The sequence below is a fragment of the Solanum stenotomum genome, chromosome 5, assembly GCF_019186545.1.
Source record: "Solanum stenotomum isolate F172 chromosome 5, ASM1918654v1, whole genome shotgun sequence".
In the NCBI taxonomy this organism is placed as follows: domain Eukaryota; kingdom Viridiplantae; phylum Streptophyta; class Magnoliopsida; order Solanales; family Solanaceae; genus Solanum; species Solanum stenotomum.
Window position 1 is genome coordinate 22575547 of NC_064286.1, and position 24625 is coordinate 22600171.

The window sequence follows — 24625 nt, forward strand, 5'->3', positions numbered from 1 at the left end:
TTATCAAATTATTTGGTAAGACAACAACCATGTGTTCAATGACCTTTCATGTCATTTTGATGACAAGAATTACCTTCACATTTTGAAGGACTATTTGGAGAACCCATAGTATTTTTCATTTTGACCACAATGATGATGATTATTGTTTTGTACTTTGTGATGCTCATGTTTGTATACGTTCAATCACCTGTCATCTTTCATACATGTTATGCGTTGCTACCATATTCACATAAGAGAATGGAGAAAATTAATTGGACGGACTTCATGACTTTTAGTCAAAAATTTATTACTTTGTGTTAGTCATCATTATATCATCACTATGGTGCATTAAGACTTAAACCCAACGTCTTACCCATATATATGTGTTTAGTCCATAATTTGGTGGGACTCAAACCCAATACCTTATCATCATGGTGCATCAAGACTCGAACCCAATGTCTTAACCTTTTGATGCGATAAAACTTGAATTCATCGTCTTATTCTCAGGCATTGACATAATAGATCAACCAATTTTATGTACTGACAAGCAATAATTAAAGTAACAGTAATAAAAGAATAATTGTGTAATATGATTTAAATGGATAAATCAATATATATGGACAAGCTTGATAGCTAGTCTAACTTTAATTCAAATACCACAAAGTGCTACTTAATAAATAAACTACAAATTGATTCTATTAGCATAAATAATATAGTATAATAATTTAACAAATAATTAATAACATTGAAATTGTGAGAAATAAAGAAAATTCAGATGCAATCAAAGAAGATTTTGCTTTAGAAAGGCAACCTTAGCTAATTGCTATATATTTTTTCATGACATACTAGTTTATAAAAGACCATAAGTTAGTGAGGTCTTACCTGGTTGAAGTGAAAAGTATCAAAGAAGAAAAGAGTGCATAGTAGCTGTACTAGTTATTTATCTTGCTTATGAGAGAAAATCTAACACAATTTTAAAATGATAAATTGATTAGAACTTCGTGCTGATAACGTGTTTAAAACTAAGTTAAAAGAGTGATAATATAAGCAAGAAATATATAAGACGAGAGCAATAGAAATAGGGAGAGAAGAAATTATTGTTTTTCTTATTCTTCCAAGTATTCAAGTGTATATAATATGAATTCTTATCTCTCTATTATAGGGTTACATAGGCATACAAAAGGTTAGTCATAGACATGACATTAATCATGATTATAAAAGAGGAGAAATGTAAAGTTACAAGAATATTGGTTATAAAGGGGATGTTTTCTTCATAATGAAGGGAAGTAATAAATATAATTAGGGAGAGTAACTTCCTAATGTAGTAGACATCCACACTATAATATTTTATAACACAAACATAAATATATTAATTTTTAACAAACAAAAATTTTAAGTACTCTTTTTGAATTGTATATTGATTATGTTTAAAAACAAATAAATTATTCACCTTCAAATATAAAAAAACAAATTATTGTAATCTTAAATGTGGACTAAATTTCTTGTGTTTAACAAAAGATGTTTGGAAAGAAAAGGAAAAAGCTGAGTCATGGGAGAGTCATAGAAGCGTCATAATTCTGGTAAAACCATTTTCTTCCATATCCCACTTTTCTGTCTTTCTTCTCACACCACACCCCGATCTATCAACACAAAGAGAACAAACTCCCTTCACGCCTACTGCCGATTCCCTTCCTTTCCCTCTTCCGCAGATCTCCAAACCCACCCAATTCTTGTATCAATTTCTCAGTTACCTGTTTGTATTTTCTGCTCCCCGGTATCTCTGTAGAAGCAGCTTTTACTTGCGACGAAGCATTTTTTTTTCAGGTGTATGTTAAAGCTAGTGTATATATGAAAGAGTGACGAATAGGGTTTTGGATTTTTTTTTTGTGGTTGGTTGATGGTATGGATACGCAAAGCTGGAAAGATGTGTACAAGGGCATGTCGTCTGACAATATCAAAGGATTGGTTCTCGCTTTGTCCTCGAGTTTATTCATTGGTGCTAGCTTTATTATTAAGAAAAAGGGGTTAAAGAAAGCTGGTGCTTCTGGTGTCAGAGCTGGTACAACATTTATACTGCCTTTTAAATCTTGAAATTGATAAACAATATTCATTAAGTTTGTACCCAATTGAACTGTATTGCTTTATTTGATTTTATTTTGTGTCTTTGTGAATTTCTTTGCGACTTTTGCTGCTTAGGCTATGATGATCTTTATTGGTGAGATTCATTTTTATGGTGGAAACTAGCTGCTTGTGAATGTTTATGGCTAAACAGGTGCATAGATGAGTTTTGAAATGAACTATGCATAGAGATCATAAACTTTTATCAGTTACGAGTTCAACTGGTGAAGTTCTGAATGTGACAAGTGGCCTCATTTACAATATGGTTATCGACTGAAAGTTAGGAAGTGAACCAAGGTTTTTTTTCTTCATTATTTGACCACTCCACTTTAGACACGATCAGCTTAAGGGCCTAAACTGCATGTTGCTCAGTTCCTTGATGCAGTTTCTAAACTGAACTTTAACTACAATAAAGATGTGCTCAAAGTCTTATGGGATTGTGGCATAATAGTAGCAGTCAATATTGTTGTATCAGTTAAGTAGTAGGAAGAGTTGTCAGGTAAAGGAAAAATAAGGTGCTATATAACCAATTAAAGGTGATAACTTGTGGTTTATGATTTTATAAGCAGGTATATTAGTCTGGAATTTGTCTCACGGGAATTGAAAATCAGCTAGAATTCTTATCTAGATTTATTGGTCCAGTACCCAGTTTCCCCCTTAGTCTACAAGAAGCCTGCTATCTCATCTTTGTCACCGGTGACAATCTAGTGTTGGGTCTAAATTACAGACAGTGCTGAGGATTTTCTTAATATTAACCTTTTCCAACTGGAATGTGGGGATGATGCTTAACTCTTCAGATAGCTGCCCCTGCTCTTGCTGTTACTTGGCCATGATCCTCATCTTATTGTCCTTTCGATGCTATATGGACTTTGTTGAATCCAGTGAATATGAAATATTAGAATGATCATTGCTGTTTTAAGTGGTATTTTGGATTGAAATTGGTATCCTGTGGTAGATTGGTGAATGCAATGTAGCCTCAAATGGTCAATCGATAAATCCATCTATAAATCATTGCTAACCCTGTTTGCATTTGTTGTTTCTTAGTACTAGAGTTGCTCGGTTTCAATTTTTGTTTTTTGCTTAAAACATTTATTTGGAAGGTTGTTCTTTACTTAACAACTATCATCCACTTAAGGGCAGCATGCCTAATGCTTTATCTTGGAACTTATATTTATAACATTTAATGTGTGATATTTGGTCTTTCATGTACATTCACATTAGCTTTTTAGGACTTTTATACTTACCAAGTGCCCTTTCAATCCCCCTCATGGTTTATAGTGCTTTTCTTTCAAAACACCATTTGGTGATACATTGTTTGTGTGACTTGACATAATTTATTTTTACAGGTGTTGGAGGATACTCATACCTGTATGAGCCACTTTGGTGGGTGGGCATGATAACAAGTGAGTTATATACTCCAATGCATTTAATGGATTCACTTCTTATCCCCTGTATAATTACAGAAATGGGAACACCCCCTTTTGCTTCTATGCATTAAGTTGCATATTTACCACAGTACATGCTCTTTGAAAAAGAACAAATTTCGTGCTTTATTTGATTAAGTTTTAACTTTTCTATTGCCCCATTCGATCATCCGCTTGTTCTTGTAATATGCATGATGTGATTAAGCCTCTTTCCTTTCCTTTTTTTTTTTTTGGAGAAACTGGTACTGTTAATTCAGTGCCGCGATTGGTGCGAGTTGTAAGGAGTCTTGGTCTCGTGTTAAGCTGGGGCGTCATTTCATTCTCGTAACGGGAATGAGTGCACCGCAAGACCAGACAAGTTGCTCCCTCGCCTCGCAGCGGCGGCATCTGTCTTTTAAGTTAAGTCATTTCCTAAGACAGCTCCTCTTATTCTACGATAATCCAAGCTGCAGCGGCACCTCACGAACTTCTTACTGGGGCAGTACTATAATAGGCATTTGCGAGTGTTTGGATGCAAAGACTCTCCCTTGCCTTAGAAATGAATAAGGATCTTCTGGTTCATCTTCTTCTTTACCCAAATAAATAATCAAAATAAAAATACTACCTTGGCACAAAGTTTAAGAATTAAAGGAAGACTTTTGAAACTTGTGGTCTTAAACGTGCCATAAAATTTGTGTGGCTTTAAGACTTCTAAAGACTAAACTTATGGTTTAAATATGCCATAGCATTTGTGTAACTATAAAAGTTTCTCACTAAGGGTAAAATTAGAAGTTAAAAGCTACTAAAAAATTGGAGGTTTTAAAATTAAATTATTCCCATATATAGAAATGTATCTCTTTTTTCGTGGACAGACCAATAAGGAAATCATGTCATATACATTGGATGGAAGGAGGGATAAGCAATATAAAGTAAGATCTAATTTGTTGAACATTGAATCAAGCATCAGGGCCAACTGTAAAGTCTTTTTCTCTGAATGGCACACTGCTATCTAATTCTGAAACTGCATCTTGTTTTATATGTTCGATCTCTGAGTTATCTGGTATTCATACTACAAAACTTTAGTTTAGAGTAAGAACAACTTCATGGAAACATTATTTGGCCCAAACTAGTAAGTCCACTAAGTGGGTGTTTGGATTGACTTATTTTTAGTGACTTTTGGCTTTTAAACTTAGTTCTGGAAGTGTTTGGGTGAACACAAAAAGTGTTTTTAAGCGATTTTTTAAAGCTAAAAAAGTAAAAAGAACGCCGAAAGTCAAAAGTTGGGGGTTACCAACTTATGACTTTTGGCTTTTAATTTATAATTCACTTAAAAAGAGCCAATTCAAACACCCCTAACTAGCTTATTTGTCTAACAAGATCCTTCTAGACTACAAGGGGTGAGTGTTGCACTGGAAATCGTAGAATGATAAAATTATAGTAGAGATTGAATTATGGTAGCAAAAGTCTTCCTACTAGGGTGTTGCTAGCCTAGCTCAGAAAGGCAGTCTTGCTAACTAATTGCCCGGCTTAGCGTAAACTCATAAAACATATGTACTATAATAGAATAATTCTACTAAAAAATATTTAACACACTATACTCGAGCAATGAAGCAAAGACCTTCACCAGTCATCCCATGTCTTGGAGGAAGAAACAAGAGATAATTTAGCTACAAGAAATTTTTATTACTCCATAATTTTTTCAAATGATGGAAGGTAGAAACAAAAGATGTCTTCCAACTAATACAAAGTCTCCTTTATATAGGAGATGGAAAGCTACTATAAGTGCTACCACCTACACTTAATAAATTTACATAAAACAAGTGGAATACAAATAACATGGCAAGTTAATATCCTTTTTGAAAAGATAATATAGAGTTAATTTACATAATCCATATTGGTTGCTCTTTCATGACCAAAATTCTTGTTGTTTGACTTTAATATCCTTTTTGAAAAGATAATATAGAGTTAACCATGTGAGCAAATTATCCTTATATACTATCCAACAGTGAGGATTGTTTCACCTTGTGCAATCATCCATTTAGCGGATGGATAAGTACTGCCCAAGAGCTCTGTTGCTCTCTAATGTCTGACTGCTATGTTGCTCAAATATTAAGAGTAAGATTAAGCTAGAAATGGGAAGATTTAGGGTAAAAAAAAACTTATACCATTTGTTGAATACTTCATATATATGTGAATTAGATACTGAGATGATATAGAGGAGATTTACTTTATTATGATGCTGCTCACCGGTCTCTAAATTGTACACTCGTGCATCTCATACACTGGATGAAGAGTTAATCTGGTCTTTTGATCTAATCCCAGTTTTCTCTGATCTCTTGGACTTAGTGATTTGCCTTCCCTGAACAAAAGCATTCTGAAAACCAGAGACTAGATTCCCAATCACCTTCTTTAGCCTTTCTGACAGCACTTTGGCCAAAATTTTGTACACACTACCAATAAGACTGATAGGCCTAAAATCCTTAAGTTCTATCGCACCTTTCTTTTGAGGGACAAGTGCAATAAAAGAGGCATTAAAAGATTTCACCATGTGGCAATTGTTGTGAAAGTGATTGAGCGCACCCAAAATATCTTGCTTGATAATTCCCCAGCACTTCTGATAAAACCCCATAGAGAAGCCATCTGGCCCTGGACTTTTGTCTGGGGCACATGAGTTGATTGCATTCAATATTTCTTCTTCTTCAAAGGCCTGCTCCAAAGCATTCTTCTCTTCAGAACTCAAACTGCCCAGGCCCTCAAAAGTAGCAGTAGGCCTCCATGATTCGTTTTCAGAGTATAACTCTTGGTAGAAGTCAAGAATTACCTCTTTCACCTGCTCTTTTCCTTCAATGAGGTCATCTCCTACCTGCAATCTGTCAATGTGGTTGTATCTCCTGTGGGAGTTGGCTATTCTTTGAAAGTATTTTGTATTCCTATCCCCCTCTTTTAACCATAGACACCGCGATTTTTGTCTCCAAGAGGTTTCCTCTGCCTTTGCTAATTGTTGAATCTCTAGTTGTAATTGCAATATTTTGTTCTTTTCAACTTGAGACCGAACCCTTCCTTCAGTTGCTTGTTCTGTCAGCAGAAGATCAGCCATGGCTTTACTGGTTCTGGAATTTAGCTTACCAAAGACCTCCTTGTTCCAGGTAACAAGGTCTTTCTTCAAAAATTTTAATTTCTGGGAGAGTATAAAGTCTGGAGAGCCATTTACTATATAACCTTGCCACCAATTTTTGACCATATCATGAAAACCTTCATGCTGCAGCCACATGTTCTCGAATTTGAAGTAGGAAGGATCAGAAGTCCAATCGCCACTCTCTAGGGCTAAGGGACTGTGGTCGGAGAGAACCCTTGGCAGGGCCACCTGCTTCACAACTCCAAAAAATTCATTCCATTCAGCGGAAATTAAGAACCTATCAATTCTGGAAGCCTGCAGAAAATCCTCTCCCCTTGTCCATGTATAAGTTGCACCATGCAAGGGGAGATCAATAAGACCCATGTCTTGAATAAATTCAGAGAACGAATGGTCATGCCCAATAATGTCCTTGTGACTTTGTTCCCGACCCTCAATTTTTGTAAGTTATAATCTTCATTCCCAAATCTTGAAATCATTTTTGTGGATTTATGGTTTGTTCTGAATTCACATGGTCTTTGACAATGCAAAAGTGTATTACAGTTCGGATTGTTGACGCTACTTTTTTTTTTTTAATGTTTTATGCCAAACATTTACAACTAGAATGTCCCTACATATATACAAATAAGCCCCCATTCTAGAATATTGTACACTACTAGAATGTTCTAAGGACTTTCCATGTAAATGCATGGAATTCTAAGGTCTTTCAAATGAATTCTCCACATATCTCTAGAACCTTCTACTATGAAATAACCTTCATGTAAGCTACATGGACAATTTTATGCCATAGGGTGCCTATGTGGCGCGATGACATGGCAGGTCATCACAATAAACGCCAAATTCTCATGCCATATCATCAAACCTCACCTGGGCCTCTCGGGCCCCAATTCAAACATACCACAAGTCCAAAATCATCATAACAACCTATTAAAATCTTCAAATAAAAAATCCAAGCGTATTTCTCATAATGTTGACTTTGGTCAACTCCTATGTTACTTGGACCCTCCAAAAATGTTGCCGCACCCGTATCGTATTCTTCAAAAGTGCACTACCTTTGGAGGATCCGACACGCACCCGTCGATATTTTTTAAGAGTCTGAGCAACATAGGTTAACGGTAAGAACTTCAAGTCACTAGTTTAGGTTCAAGTGTTCCAAAACGCATCTGATCCCCTCGAGACCCGTGTTACTCATACCAGCAAGTCATAAGTCACTAAATGAACCTACGAGATGTCTCAAATTCAGATGGGTAGTCTCAAATTGGGGGAAAGGGTTATAGAACTCAAAACGGGCGATTGGGTCATCATAGGAAAAGAGGTCATATTGAAGAAGAATCACCACATAGCAAAAGATATTTCACAAGGTCAGAAAATAGGAGATGGAAAAATAGGTTCAAAAACAAGTATAATGAATAGTTGTAGATTAGAGAAAACAAAAATTTGCACAAATCATTAAACCTTCTAACCATTTTACATCACCATAATTTCCCATAAGAAAAATAATTGTTTTTGTACACATTAAGCCTTCTAGACATTTTACCTCACCATAATTTACCATTAAAATCCAATTTCTTCTTTTAAGGCCACCATCTTTTGTCTACCCGTATCTTGCCAAGAAATACCACTATCCTATGCCATGCAAGTTACTATTCAAGTGTTCCTTTGTCATAAAAAGAAAAATATTCCATGTCTTGCCATAAAAATCTGACTATCCTATGCCATGAAAGTTACTATTCAAGGGTTCTCTTGTCCATGTAATTTACCCCTTTGTCATAAGACTTGTTCTCTAGTTCATGAAGAGATTCCTACACTGTCTAAGACCTTCAATTTGCTTATTTCTTTGATGATAAAGTGAAATTATCCTATTCTGTGCTGCTCCATGTTTCTTCCTTTCCTAATATGAGGTGATGCGAGGGGGAATCACAATGCTGCTTTCGGAAAGAGGGCTCCTAGCAGAGAATAAGAAGGAAGGCGCAGAAGGGTTGGCGATTTGGCATGGCTTATAGTGGACAAGTTGGAGAGAGGCAGTCACTAGATGAGGCATTACGGCTGCCCATTTGATCTCTTCTTAACCTTAATAAATTATGTTAATTCCTTTTTCTCCCATTAAACTCGTGAAAATTCTTTCTTCCCCTAAACATCATGTTAATGCCGCTTGACTTTTCTGTTAACGTTGACAAGATCTGCATGGACTTGGAATTCAACTGTTTCTTTCAGAAAGTAATGGTTCCATTGACATGACTTGAAGTTTGGTTGACCAAAATCTGGTACCATTTCTCTTGTATTTCTTACTAGAAAGAAACAAAACATAGAATGGTAAAGTTGACATTATTTGGTGTACCTAGTTAAAAGGAGAATTGAGTTCCGAAAGAAGATGCTGCTACTTGTTAGTACTTATTTGGGAGAGTAGGTCTTTTATACAAGATCGACATGTTTCCTATGTGTACCTAGTATCTGTCAAAACTCTTTGACTTATAATTGAAGTATCTATACAAGTGTAAGACTGAAGATAAACTGTGTTTGACTTTATCTCTTGTGACATTTTGTGGACATATGATGTATACAGTCTCCAATAAAAAATCGTTTCATATTTAAATTATTCAATCATTTCTTTCTCTTTCTCATTGTACTTGGATCTGATTATTTTGTTTTCCGGCAAGTGTGTCTAGATATGAATATTTTGCTGGGGTCTGATTCTTGAAGATAGAACTCTGACTGCTTGCTGCATTGCAACAGTGATTGTTGGAGAGGTTGCGAATTTTGCTGCTTATGCATTTGCCCCTGCTATTTTAGTCACTCCTCTTGGTGCACTCAGTATTATTATCAGGTATGGTTAGTCACTCCTCTTGGTGCACTCAGTATTATTATCAGGTATGGTAAAAGTTTTAACTCATTCAGAGTTCTAACTTTATGGTTTGATTATTGACGAGTTTGTGTGTAAACCACAGTGCTGTGCTCGCACGTATTATTTTGAGAGAGAAGCTACACACCTTTGGAATTTTAGGTTGTGCTTTATGTGTTGTTGGGTCCACCACAATAGTGCTGCATGCTCCACAAGAACGTGAGATTCAATCTGTGAAGGAAGTGTGGGATCTTGCTACTGAACCAGGTAGTTTCTTTGTTCATATTGTTGATGGTGTTTGTTCCTTCTCCTTTTCTACCTGATCTCTCAAGCTTAACATTTTTCAAATCTGCTGCAGCTTTTCTCCTCTACGCAGTGGTGGTGATAATAGCTGTCCTAATTCTTATATTCCACTATCTTCCCCAATATGGGCAAACACACATTATGTTTTATATAGGAGTGTGCTCACTAATGGGTTCTTTATCGGTATGTAACTGTTCCTTTCCTGCTTTGGTTCTTCCAATTAATTGCATATTTGTATCTTTCTAAAAAAAGAATTGTGTATTTGTGTTTGTCCTATTTCCTACATGTATTTTTTTTATTGAGATTTCAGCTTTGCTGTGACAGGTTATGAGTGTCAAAGCACTTGGAATTGCTTTGAAATTGACATTATCAGGAACAAATCAGCTAATATATCCAGAGACTTGGGCTTTTACTTTGATTGTCATTGTGTGTGTTCTTACCCAAATGAATTACTTAAATAAGGTGTGTCCTCCTTATATCCTTATTTTCTTCCTATGTTCTTCCAACATATTTGCTATCTGCTTAATGAATTTGTGCTCTACGTTCTTCCAATTAATCTGCAGTTTGCTTAATAAATTTGTGCATATCTTGCTACTATTATGCCAAAACTTGTTCAAGGCTCAAACTTCCTCTGTTTCTTGAAAATGTCCTTTTTATATTTAAAATATCATGGGAGAACGAGAAAAAATAGTTGTTACTTTGTGCAACTAGTATATGTATGCATGGATATTATTAAAATATTATTTCTAATCATTTTAGATTGCGATATCTTATTTGAGCATGTTAAATCATAAGACCTTACAGAAGTCCAATTATTGTATTGTTCGTTGATTAAATCTATTTCCCTCCTTCCCCTGCTCCCCACCCCCATAACCAATTCTATATAATCAGAGACAATGAATCATGTGATTGTCAAATAACTTTTACATTTCATATTTTTCTTTATTATATTATTTACCATTTAAAATTATTAGATTGTTAGTATTGGTTTTTATTAGCTTATCACTTTTTTGATAAGGAATTTTTTTTCTTGATAATGTATTAGCTTATCACTTGACTTACTATAATTATCAAATGCTCTTCTTATTAATATAAAACAAATATATTTATTTTGTTTACTAGTGAGTTATTAATTTTTATTTTATGTTCACATCTCTTCAATTTAATTATGGACAATAATTTGTATTTTATCTAACTATTGTGTAACTTTTCAATAGCTTGCCACTTTACCTAAAATCCTTACTTAATGTTACCCGTTTAAAAAAGAAACCCTAAACTCCTTACTTATTGTTTGTTTTTAATATAATATAATTAAATATGTTATTTTCATATTTTCAGGAAATAAGATTTATTTCAAAACATACCCTTCGGGGTGGCCCAGTGGTTTGAGCTTGGGACTTCCATGTTGGAGGTCTCAAGTTCGAAACCCCTTGCCAGCGAAAGCAATGGTTTGCCTTCTGGGTCGAGCTCGTCGCACCAGGCTTGCCTAGTGCGGGTTACCTCTCCTATGTGGTTTGCGAGCTATTGCATAGGAGCGGGGGTTTTACCCTGTGCGCACCCAAAGGGTAGCGACTGCGGGTTTCCCTTGTCATAAAAAAAAAGATTTATTTCAAAACTTTTATTCCATTGCTCAAAATTTCCCCATTATATAGATTTATCTATCATATTTTATTTTAATTATAACTTGGTGTCATTACAAAATATAAATAGAGTTGTTAGTTGGCTATTTATTTTAAATTAATTTCGTATAATTGCAAAATATAAATAGAGATATTGGTTAGTTTTTTATTTACTTACAATTTATTATAGATAAATTTTGTATAACGTGAAATTAAAATTGATAAGTTTTGTTATGCATAACAAAGATGATAAAATGAAATATACATTAGAAGAAGACTCCAATATAATCTAGTCTACTAGAAGTGGTTATGGTTTAAAATTCTATAACAAATACTATTAATTGTACTTAACAAAAGGATGGAGCTCATTATTCCAATTCAAATTTCAATTAAACACAAAATTGAAAATCAAGTCAATAATATATTCTTAAAAAATAATATATATTTCAAAAATCAAAATTTTAAATCCTATTTATCCTTTTCTTATCATGAGCATGCCTATCTAGATAGTCCTATAAAAAAGTTAACATCATTCAAGATAATTTATTTTTAAACCAATTTCAGATAAGACAATATAAAGGGGATAATATTATATCTAACGGGGATAATATTATATCAAACATCTAAGCTATCTTTAGGAAATATATTTCTTATAGTGTAGTCCAACTTTTAGATTCTTAGGAAATATATTGATTCGAAATTCAAATATTTTATCTTTTAGTTCTATTTTAAATTCGAATTTTTATGTTTATTCAAAAAGTCTTATCTTTTTATTCAAATTTTGTTTTTATCAATTCCATAATATACTCTTTCCATTTAAATGTAAGTTAGTTTTTTTTTTAATTTCTATTCAAATTCTTTATTTCATTCCTTTTAAATTCTAAAAACATTGTGGTGGCCTGTTTTATATTAAATAGAAGAATTAACTTAAATAATCATTTACCCGATTATTTAAATTCAGTAAAATGATTACTTTTGTGATAATAATTTAATTTCAATATGATTTCTAATTAGACCAGATTGATACTATTGGATGGATATATAAAAATAAGACGCTTTTAAATAAAATACTACTTATTAGAACTCTTCCGGGGTGGAACTTGCCGTTCAATTTCGTTAAGAACTATCATTTCAATAATTTTGTTAGTAAATAAAGTATGAGTGAATGAGTACATCAAATAATAAAATACTGTATATATAGATAGATATAAAATAAATAAAATATACATGCAATCATAATAGCCACATAAGTTAGTATTCCAAAGGAAAAAGAAAAAAAATAAATAACAAAATAACATAACACAAGACAATCTTTTAGATGCGCAGTGCTTCTAAGATATTGAATGAAATTTTTTAGCCACTATGCTACACCAAATGTTACGACAAAAATAGTACAATGCATTTAAAGAAAGATTAATCAATACCTTTGTGAATGAACTATCACAAAAAAGTTCTTTCAAGATAAGAAAACTCTAAATCTGAAAATAATTAAACATAAAAAGAGAAGAAGAAAAAAAAAACTTACATCTCTTATATGTCACTAAAGGGGTGTGTGTGTGGAACTTAGAAGTATGCTAACTATTAACCAAAATTCAAATTTCTCCTAGGCATGATTCCCTTGACCTTTCTCTCTCCTACTTCCTAGGAGAGTAGAAGCCCTCCTCTCCGACAACCTTAGTCGGAGTCTGCCCTTTTCTTATAAGCCACTAATAGCCACCCACTGTGGTTATAGTTCAAACACCCTTGAAATTCTAAGATTGTGGAAAATATAATTTACTTTAATGCTGGTTTCAAGTCTTTCGACATCACCAGATGGGATGCTGTGAAGTGGTAGTGGTACAAGTGGGTAGAGTAGGAAGATGATGTGTAGGTCATCATTGAGTAGGAAGGCAATGGAGTTACTATGTTTCTGTCTAAAGGAAGCATCAAAGGACAATAAGAAGGAAAGTAGAAGATGGAAGTTGGCAGAACGCAAAGCTGAGCTTTTTTGCACGAGGAAAAACAATATGGGAGATTTATAAGCATCATATCTCTAAATGGAGGAGGTCGTACATGCCTAATCATCCCCGAACAAGCACTAAATGCTGGGTGGTTGGATATTGCTTTTAAGATTTGATAAGTTCATTAAATGCCAGAAGAAGAAGGAAATTTCACTCTCTAGGGTGACGTCTGCCGACTACCCTTATGCGAGGGCTCTACAAGAGAGTAAATGGCAGTCAAGGAACCTATGTGATGCTGAGGTCAGTTACAAGGAAGGAATGATTGAGATACTGTTAAAATACAACTATATGATAATGAGTTGCTCGAGAGATGCTTAGTTGGTTTTTGCACGGAGAGGAGACAAAGGGAAGACCAACTCTGGTTGATATTTGAAGGTGGTCATCTTCAAATTGGACAAGGCTTTTGGAGTCAATATATATGAATTGAGCAGCGAGATGTTCTTGTTTGAATTCCCAAACAGATTCATGACAGAACAGACCAGATAAGGCCAGTGGAGATGGAAGAACTACAAATTCTTATTTGAATGGTGGAAGCCAACTACAAGATGTACACTCGTAGTTTCTGAAGTTAAGGAAACCTGGATTAGGGTTGTGGGAATTCCATGACACCTTTGGTCAATATTTCAAGAAATAGGCGAGGTCTATGGGGGTTGGATTACTAAGGAGAAGGAAATAGAACTCAAGAATCATATGAAGTGGGCTCAAACTCTGGTGGGAAATAATGGGAGAAGCATATTAAAGGAAGTAGTGGTGGCACATAAAGGAGTTATCTTCCACTTTCTGATCTGGGTGGAATGAAAACCTATGTTCGAATTGTCATTGTAAAAAGAAATTACAGCCGCCGGAGAAGAAGCGTCTTTCTACCATGAGATGGGTATTAACCAGCAGATCTTCCTGTGATGATGTATGGGAATCCCCTCAATTTAGGTATTTTGATTGGAGTAGGCACGTGGACAGCAAGCTAGCGACAATTGGGAGAGCCAATTCTCACATCATATGTGAAGGGCACATGAGTCAGTTAAAGGAATTATCTGACATGGGCCATGTACACAGGCCTAATGGGAAACAACCAATAAAAATGCTAAAAGGCCCAGATCTGGCTGGGCTTGTTATAACAAATAATTTCCAAAGAGAAAAAGAAGGAGAAACCAAAGCCAGAAGGTGAAACTCTTTGGAGATGACATATCAACGCACATGTCTCTACATGCAGTAGTGCCCATTGAAGAACAGATAAATTCTTAGGCAGAGACAGTTTTGTGGATTATGGTTAACACCAATGGGGAACCCTCGATGGAAACAAGTGAGGAAAAAAGATCAGCAAGAAGAGAGAAATTGCGAGCTTCTTAGAGCAGACACAAGTAGTAGTGGAATAACATCATAGTGCACGGACACAACAATTGTGAATTTGGGGGTGGAGGAGGTGGATCCTATAGTGATGCAATAACATCATATCACATAGGAAAATGAAAGAGACTTTCAACTGTGTTCAACAAAATTTGATCAGACTAGGGAGAATTTTTGGGATTGATTTCCAAGGTACGAAGAGGAAGCTACTGAACTACTAATGCAGATTGATAGTTGTAGACAAGGAAGGAGAATGGAGCTGGATGTGGAAATTAAGAAGTTAAAGATCAAGGTTGCACAGCAATTAAAGAATCTTGTAGCTTTTGATGTTAAATTCAAGAGTTCTGGGAAGTGGAACATGGGGAGGCTCACTAGCTCTAGTGCTTGATGAATTTCAAACTAATGTCTTGGAATGTTATGTGGGGTTGAATAATAGAGATAAGAGGAGATTAGTAAACAATCTTATAATGGGATGGAAGGCGGATATTATCTGTCTGCAAGAGACAAAATTGGAAGGGAATGTTGTTGAGGTGGTTAAACAAGTTTGGGGAGGGAGATGGATTAGACAAGCTGCATTGGAAGCAAACGGAACAGGAGGGGGATCATCTTATTGTGGGATGAAAGGGCTTGGAAGGGTGAGGTGCTTGAAATTGGCACATACTCTATCACATGCAAGTTTGAATCACAACTCCAAAATTTTAATTGTCACATAACAAATGTGTACGTACCAAACTGCTACAAAGAAAGGAGATTGGTATGGGAAGAACTGGGCTCTGTGAAGGGCTTACTAGAAGGATCATGGGCCATCTGTGGGGTCTTTAATGTCTCAAGATTTCACTCGGAAAAAAGAATTACATAAGGAGAACAAGGGGTTATGAAGGAATTCTTAGATTTCATTGAAGACATGGATTTAATTAATTTACAATTGGATGATGCTACATACACTTGGTTCAAAGGTGATCAACAAGGAATAGCATCCAAAATTGATAGATTCTTATTGTCCAAGGAGTGGGATGACAGTTTCAATAATTTGAAACAAATCCCACTTTAAAGACTGAGCCGAATCATATTCCAATAGCCCTAATAGGAGGTTCTTGGGAGAGGAAAAATAATTATTTCAAATTCGAAAATTGGTGGTTAGAGTTAGAAGGGTTCATGACAAAGTCACATGATGGTGGAGCTCTTTCAACTACACAAGCAAACCAAACTACATCTTGGTGTGTAAGCTAAAAACTCTTAAATTTAAACTCAAGGAATGGCAAAAGGGGGAAAGTGGGAACTTGGTAATAAGAGGAAGAGATTGTTGGATCTACTGGCAATTTTAGATGCATATAGGGCAGATAGAACTCTCACTGAAGAGGAATCGACCAAAAAGGCTCAATTGCTTATTAAATATGAAGAACTGTTAAAGAAGGAAGTGATATCTTGGAGACAAAAGTCAAGAGCTCTTTGGTTGAAGGAAGGGGACAAGAATACAAAGTTTTTTAACAAGATGGCTAATGCTCACAGAAGGTATAACAATATAGACTAACTCATGATTCATGGAGCAATCACTCAAGATCCACATAGAATTCAAAATGAAATTGTTGATAATTATAAAAGTTGGTATACGGAAACCAATCAGTGGAGACCTATTTGCCACTCCCAATCCTAACAGAAGAGGGCAAAATGTCACAATAGTTTTGATGAAGAAGTTGTTTTAAGAGCCCTAAAATTATGTGCAGTAGATAAAGCTCCTGCCCTGATGGGTTCACTATGGGATTTTTCGTGAAATGCTGGGAGGTGGTAAAGCAGGACATCATGGATAATTTTCAAAACTTCTATGATCAAGGAATTTTTTTGAAGAGCTATAATGCAACATTCATAGCACTAATCCCTAAGAAGAAAGGAGCAAAAGAGCTAAGAGATTTTAGGCCTATAAGCTTGATTGGCAGTATCTACAAACTGATTTCCAAAGTCTTGACTGAGAGATTGAAAGGAGTGGTGAACAAACTAGTAGATTCCCAACAAATGTCCTTCATAAAGGGGAGACAAATCATGGATGCTGCCCTGGTTTCTAATGAAGTTGTAGATTCAAGACTTAAGCAAAAGAAGCTTGGTATTCTTTATAAATTGGACATTGAGAAAGCCTATGACCGTGTGTGCTAGAGTTACCTTCTAAATCTTCTAGAAATGATGGGTTTTGGACAGAAATGACCGAAGAGGATAAATTATTGCATCTCAACAGTGGGTTTTTCAGTACTTGTGAATGGTTCCCCAACATGTTGCTTTCTAACGCAGAGAGGGCTTAGACAAGGTGATCCTCTGTCACCTTTTCTATTCCTATTAGCAATGGAGGGACTAAACATAATGATCAAGACAACCAACCTAAGAGGATGGATCAGAGGGTTAGAAGTTGCCAAGTGACAACATGGAAGCGACACACCTTCAATATGCAGATGATACTCTTATTTTTTGTGGTGCTGGGGATGGGGAAGAGCAACTGAAGTATTTAAGGGTAATTATTGTGTTGTTTGAAGGAATATCTGGTTTGCTTATCAACAGGAGAAGGAGCCTAATGTACCCTATAAATGAAGTCACCAACATAAACTGGCTAGCTACTATACTTGGTGGAGAAGTTGGCAGCCTGCCAACAGACCAGGGACTACTTTTGGGGCTAAATCTAAATCTATAGAAATATGGGATAGTGTGATAGAGAAGTGTGAAGAAAAGCTAGCTAGGTGGAAAACTCAATACCTCTCCTTTGGAGGAAGACCGACTCTCATCAATTCAGTCCTTGATGATTTATTAACTTATATGATGTCTATATTTCCCATCCCACCTGGGGTTATCAAAAGGTTGGACAACATTAGGAGAGAGTTTTTGTGGTAGGGAAACAAAGAAAAGAAAGGGTACCACTTGGTAAAAGGGAAATCTGTGATGACCACTAAGAAGAATGAGGGCTTGGGGGTGAAGAATCTGGAATTTCAAAGCAAAGCTTTGAGGAAGAAGTGGTTATGGAGAGATGCCAATGACAATCAGTTGTTGTGGAGCAAGGTCATTGGTGCTGTATATGAACTGGAAGACAGTTGGATGACAAAGGTGGTGACTAATACATATGGGGTCAGTTTATGGAGATCTATAAGAGACATGTGGGATGAGGTGAAGAACTCAAAGAAAACAGTGGTGAATGGAAGAAAGACCATGTTTTGGAAGGATGAATGGCATGAAAAAGGCAATTTGGAAGCTTTATCCCAGATATTTTCAATCTAGCTTTGTTCCAACAAAGATCCATAACAGTCTTATGGACACCACAAGGGTGGGACTTTGCCTTTAGGAGACAGCTAAATGACTGGGAAATTATGAGAGTTTGATGAGCTTCAGCTTAGGGAGGATATATTATGGTGTAGGGGTAACAAAAGGGTATTCAGAGTTAACAAAGCTTACAAGATGATGGAAGCCTAGTAATCATAATCTAAACAGGCTATGGAAGCAAATTTAGAAAAATAGGATACCTTACAAAATATCTTATTTCATCTGGTTATTGGCCAAAGAAGCAACTTTGGCTCAAGACAATGTGATGAAGAGAGGGATAACTTTGTGCTCAAGATGTTTTCTTTGTAAGGAAACATATGAGACGGTGAACCATATGTTTCTACACTGGACTTACACTCTGAAGCTATGGAGAATATTTCTAAGTCTCAAAGGCATCTTTGGACCATGTCTAGTAAAGTCTCAGAGGCGACTTGGGAGAAAGCATGAGTACATGCTAAAAACAGAGATAGATGGAGAATTATCCCTGTTACTCTATGATGGTCAACCTGGAAAGAGGGGAATTCTAGGTGTTTTGAGAGCATAGAGAATAGTGCATAAGGTTAAACTAAACTGCATTGTGTTATGTTTTTGGTGTAACCAGTTATACTCAAATGAAACTGTCTGTATAATTGATGTTTTATACTCATTAGAGTATAACTGATTATACAAAAAATAAAAAGTAAAATGCAGTTTAGTTTAACTTTCTGCACATTGTTCTCTATGCGCTCAAAGCATCTTGAATTCCTTTCTTCAAACAACCCACCAGATAGCCCCCGGGATAACTCTCCATCTACCTCTGTCCTTAGCATGTACACCTACTTCCTTCTAGCATAGTAATGCCTCAGGCACCTTCCTGGGCATTGTCCAGGAGATGCCTTTGAGGCTTAGGAATATTCTTCAAAGATGATGGGTGTACTTGCAATGTAAAAATCGATGTTTAACCATCTCAGATGTTTCGCCACATAGGAAACACCTGGAGCCCCCCTCTTCATAACATTGTCCTGTGTAAGGACTGCTTCCTTAGCCATTAACCAGACAAAAAAGAGATTTTGTGAGGGATTCTGCGTTTCCATATTTGCTTCCAAGGCCATTGTTGATCTGTCTGATCCATCAACTTGTCAGCTTTGTTGACTTTGAACATTCCTTTGTCAGCTCCTATCCACCAAAATTTATCCTCTCCTATCTGTAGTCTAGTGGAAGTGTCCACAATGTTTAAAATTTAGCAACTCTCACTATTTTCCAAGCATTAAATTGTCTTCTGCACGTGAAATTCCATCCTTGTGATGGCCATAGATCTGCTATAGTGCTTTATTGAAACATGATTAGGTTGTAGATGTCTGGAAAAAGATCTTCCATGTTGCCTTTCTAATGCCAAATGTCCTTCCAAAATTTGGTCTTGCTCCCATCCATTACTTTTGTCTTTGAGTTACTTTTAACTTCATTTCACAAGCTTCTGATGGACCTCCAGCGGCTAACCCCATAAGGAGTGGTTACTTCTTTAGTTATCCAATTGTCCTCTTCTTCAAATTTAGCTCCAATTACTTTCCTCTATAGCATCTGGTTTTTGTTTGCATACTTTCATAACCACTTCATATTAAGAGCTTTGCTTTGCAATTTAAGATTCTTTATTGCCAACCCTCCATTTTTCTTGCTTGTCATGACTTCCTCCCATTTAGCCAAATGGAAGCTTTTCTTTTCTTTGTTGACTTGCCACAAAAAATTCCTCTGACACTATCCAACCTCTTAATGACCCCTAATGGGATAGGAAATAGGGACATCATATAGGGTGGCAAAACATCAAGTACTTGGTTAATAGGGTCAACCTACCCCCTTTGATAAGTACTGAGACTTCCACTTGGCCAATTTCTTCTCTCACTTGTCAATCACACTATTCCATATGCCTATGGACTTGGATTTACCCCCAAAGGCATTCCCAAATATGTATTAGGCAAAACCCCTATTTCACCACCCAGGATTGATGCTAAACAACTCATGTTGTTTACTTCATTAATAGGATACATCACATGCTTCCTCCAATGTATATGCAAATCAAAAATACCTTCAAATAAGACCAGAATCACTCTTAGATACTTCAGTTGTTCCTCCTCAGCATCACAAAAAATCAGGGTATCATCTGCATATTGCAAATGTGTCACTTCTAGGGTCTGTTTGGAAAGCCCACCTAGTAATTGGAATCGGTGTAATTACTAGGGTAGTAATTACCAGCCTAGTAATTACACAGTCTAGTAATTCACTGACCTGTGTGGTTGCCACAATGTAATTACATTGTAATTACACATGCCCTATTTGGATGCCATAGTGTAATTACACATGTGTTTGGATGCACAATTGCAATCATAAAATTATATTAAATTTTAAAAATAAAAATTAATTATTTAAAATTTATACTAGATAAATAAGAAACTTTATAAATGATATTAAATTAAATATTTAAGATATATATTATTTTTTTAAACTATATTAATTAATAAACGTATGTTCTTAACTAATAGTATGAAAGAAATATTGATTTATATTTTTTCAAATTCATATATTTCAATTGAATTGATCATAAAAACTAAAAGTATGAAGTTTCTACGAACATCGTGAAATCCATGTTTGATAAAAATATTAATATATATAAATAAAATGTCATAAATTATTAAATGTTCGACAAAAAGATAATCTATCAAGTCTCTAATTAAAAAATGACTTGCAATGTGAATTCAATATTACTAAAACAAATGAAACTGAAAATATAATATAAGTTATAAATTTAAAACAAAAAATTTAACATAATAATCTTATAGCAAATTTCAACATAGCATACAGAATTCATATATGCTTACCCTAGTTATTTGTATATGATTTGTGAAAATTCACAATAAAATACCTTATTTATATATTGGCATGCGACATATATAAACGGAGATTTGAAAAATTCTTAAATGTATAAACACAACATTTGTATATACTTACCCCATTTCTTGCGAAATATACAAATGGGCAAGCGAAATATAGAAAAGCACCAAATGTACAAATTGTAGCCTGCATAGCGAACGAAACTATCGCTATGGAGCACAATTATTGAAACTATAGTGTTATACAACCTTATTATATTTATTATTTTTGCTATTTCTGAAATTTTCAGTACTAAAAGCTACAAGNTCATTAAAATTTCTTTATAATTTACTTATTGAAAGCAAAAATGCCCAAAATGAAATATTTATCTTATTGATTTCATGTATATGAGTGTCTATGACAATTCTTTGTGGGACTGAAAATGTTATTGTCTCTTCCTTCTAGGCCAATATAGTAAATTTTAAAGCTTTATTGATAATAAATTTAGTGATCGAAAGTTCAATAATATAAGTCATTCTAACTATTTTTCGTTTTGAATTGATTGTTGTCACTTTTTTAACATTTTGAATGAATTGTTTCTTTTATTTTTGTGTATGGTTAATAACCAAATAAAACCGAATCGAACCAAACCAAACCGAAATCGATAACCACCAAACCGATAAATGTATATTATATTTGGTTTGGTTTGATTTTGATAATTTTAAAACCGATTAAGTTGGTTTGGTTTTGATTTTGACAAATAATCGATCCAAACCGACCCGTGAATACCCCTACTCAGTGGTGTGTGTAACACACTCTTTTATTTTTAAAAAACATTGTCACATGACATTCCACATGTATAAAACATTTCACCTTGACAAATTAAATAAACTATTAGTATTAGTTAAAAGTTATATTACAAAAAAATAAAAGAGACTGTTTAGGTGTGTTTTTGACACTCTCTAAAAATTATGATATAGGTTAAGGCCTCATTTGTTTCCATTAAGATCGAAACCTCTGAATCTGAATAAACATCTGAATATTAAGATGTGGTCTCTAATATGATTGTTAAAACTATTTGTTTTCAATATTTGAATGTGCATATGAATTATATATCAATTTAAAAATTATTGTAGCATGATTCTTTTTAAGAATTCAACATATACACATCTTTTAATAAAAAAATTTATCCAACAACAAAATTTTTACAAGACACCTCAAGTATATACATATTTCAACAACAATAATATATTTAGTATAATTTCACAAGCAGGTTTGATGATCAAAGAGTTAAATAAAATTAGTAGCCTAAAGCAAAATTCAACAATAATAATATGTTTAGTGGTAGGTTTGATCATACAAACACGTTTGATGTTCAAAAATCTCAATAAAATTAGTGGCATAAATCAAAACTTTTAATAAGAGACCTCAAGTATATACATAATTATTGTTTTTAATCATGACGAGTATTTTTTCACTCAAAAATCTTTAGTTCTAGATAAACATCATTCACCCAGAAAAAATTTACTGCAACAATAATTCTTGACAAACATCAATACACCCCCAAAAAAATTGTTAATATAAACAAAATATCAAACATAATACTTGTAAAAAGATTACAAAAATTTACCAGTTCAAGAGGAAAAAAATGGTTTTTGATTGAGAAAAGAGAGGAAGAAAGTCGGTAGCAAGAGAGAGGAAAAGCTGCCCGCAAAGAGAGAGACAACATGATTATTTTGTTGCTTATTAAATAAATCTGAATATTGTTAAGACTCTCCTATAAATCTGATTCATTCAGATCCATTAAGAAGCTTTTTAAAAAAAGGGAAACAAATAGACTTAATGAGATTCATCTGAACAATTAGAATTCAAACCTAAAAAACAAACACACTTTAATGGACTGGTTCAGATCTCCATTAAGCAAACAAATGAGGCCTAAGATGGAATCAACAAAAGAAAAAGTAAATATAAGGTGGAACCAAAAAAAAGAAACATTATACAGTAAAAAGAACAAGTTGGAAAACAGAGGAACAGTACAAGGAGGAGACCTTTATTAGTACAGGATAATTTACTGTTAGGCTTAAATTCCCATAGTTAACCATGGTGGAATCAACCTGAGCAAAACTTAGTAAGGTTTAAGCTTTGCTTGTTTGAAGAAATTCAACCCTGTTTATAGTCATCTAAGGATATATTCTCAAAGGAAAGACTGATGTTTTCCTTGGATGCTCTTTAGTCACTATTTTATCTAATCCCTGACTTTCTTTGATGAATCTTCAATGCAGGCCCTGGATACATTCAATACAGCAGTTGTCTCTCCTATATACTATGTCATGTTTACCTCTTTGACTATCTTAGCCAGTATAATCATGTTCAAGGTGATTCTTTGATCTTAGACATTTTAATGTTCAGTTTTGCTTTGTGAATAGTAAATACGTGATGTGCTGCAACTGAACTCGGTGACACATCAAGTTTGCCAAAGCCTTCTCCTGGTTATTTCATTATATAATTGGTTCTCTGTTCTGGCCAGTTTAGGGGGTGCCCAAATATGATTTTCTTCTTTCAGTCCATTTGAACACAATAAACAGGGACATGCATGAAGTTCGGCATATTCAACTAGCTGGCCATTTAACAACATATTGAGGTCTTGAGTGGTGAATCCTTGAAGGCAATTTTTTTTTTTTTTTTTGAAATTAATCCTTGAAGGCAATTTGTTACATGTCTTTAGGACAGTGTGAAGCTTTTTGAGCATCCATATTTATTATTTTTCATGGTAGCTTCAAGGTATCTTATTCTACTCATTGTGTTTGAGTGAACAGGACTGGGATAGGCAAAACCCAACTCAAATAGTAACAGAAATGTGTGGATTTGTGACTATTCTTTCTGGAACTTTTCTTCTTCACAAAACCAAAGACATGGTTGATGGTATGTTCTGTTGTTTTTCTTTTGTTTGAGTGAACAGGACTGGTCTAGCCAATTTCTCAAAGCGTCTTTTAATGGAATCTAATACAGGTCCTGCCATGCTGCCTGTGCGACTTCCCAAACATGGTGATGATGAGAATGGTTTTGGGCAAGAGGGTATCCCCTTGAGGCGGCAAGATTCGTTGAGATTACCATAATGTATGATTCTTTTATTTCCCTTTCCTATTCCCCACCAACCGTCCAACTATTTAACTGCCCAATTCGGCTGCACCAGTCCATTCTCATAGTATTTACTTCTCAGAAGAGACCACACTCAGATTGTATACAATTGGGGGACTCTTTTGTCATATTCAGCGAGAGAAATGAAGGCGCTTTCTCGCCCATCTTGTATTGATAGAATCATCAGAAACTTGTTCATGTGATTGCAAAGCCTGTTGTCTAGTTACAGAAGCTCAGTTCCTAATGTATTTCTGAGCAGATTGGTTTCAGGCGCACTATCTTGACATACCTGTAAAAATAACTAGTATATTTGATTGTTTAACAATAACTAAATCAGTTGGATTTTTGTACGCTCCATCAACCATTGATATGATAGCTTTGTCTTACTTCGTGTAACAGGTATCAATTGGGCTAGTTGTTTGACATTTGTATTAGTGGTTCACTTTTGTATGGAGCAGGAAAAACTAGTACTATGCGTCTCATACACGTAGAATAAGCAAGCATTACTTGTTGGGAAAATTTAATAACTATACAACCAGCTAACTTACATTGCAAAATTATGGTCCTAAAGTTGCACTGCGATTCTTTAGTCCAAACAGAATATGGCCATCACC

General features: G+C 34.8%; 1 protein-coding gene across 3 annotated transcripts; it reads left to right on the forward strand.

The window, feature by feature from the left end:
• Nucleotides 1-1538: 1538 nt before the first annotated feature.
• Nucleotides 1539-24407, forward strand: LOC125865070 (probable magnesium transporter NIPA4). Of its 3 annotated transcripts, XM_049545242.1 has the most exons (10): nt 1542-2038; nt 3444-3500; nt 9367-9457; nt 9579-9739; nt 9831-9958; nt 10100-10237; nt 23156-23248; nt 23690-23795; nt 23883-23990; nt 24094-24407. In XM_049545242.1, exons 1-9 carry the CDS (start codon nt 1882-1884, stop codon nt 23987-23989), a joined length of 1038 nt encoding a protein of 345 aa, XP_049401199.1. In that variant the 5' UTR covers nt 1542-1881; the 3' UTR covers nt 23990; nt 24094-24407. The 3 variants fall into 3 exon arrangements, with proteins under 3 accessions (XP_049401200.1, XP_049401199.1, XP_049401198.1); XM_049545241.1 differs by having other exon boundaries at nt 1543-2038; nt 23883-24407; XM_049545243.1 differs by lacking the exons at nt 23690-23795; nt 24094-24407 and having other exon boundaries at nt 1539-2038; nt 23833-23969.
• Nucleotides 24408-24625: the final 218 nt, after the last annotated feature.

Coding starts and splice junctions, on each gene's coding strand:
- LOC125865070 (XM_049545242.1), top strand. CDS start 1,882: ATGGATACGCAAAGCTGGAAAGATGTGTACAAGGGCATGTCGTCTGAC. Junction 2,039..3,443: donor TGCTTCTGGTGTCAGAGCTG/GTACAACATTTA, acceptor TTATTTTTACAG/GTGTTGGAGGATACTCATAC. Junction 9,959..10,099: donor CACTAATGGGTTCTTTATCG/GTATGTAACTGT, acceptor TTGCTGTGACAG/GTTATGAGTGTCAAAGCACT.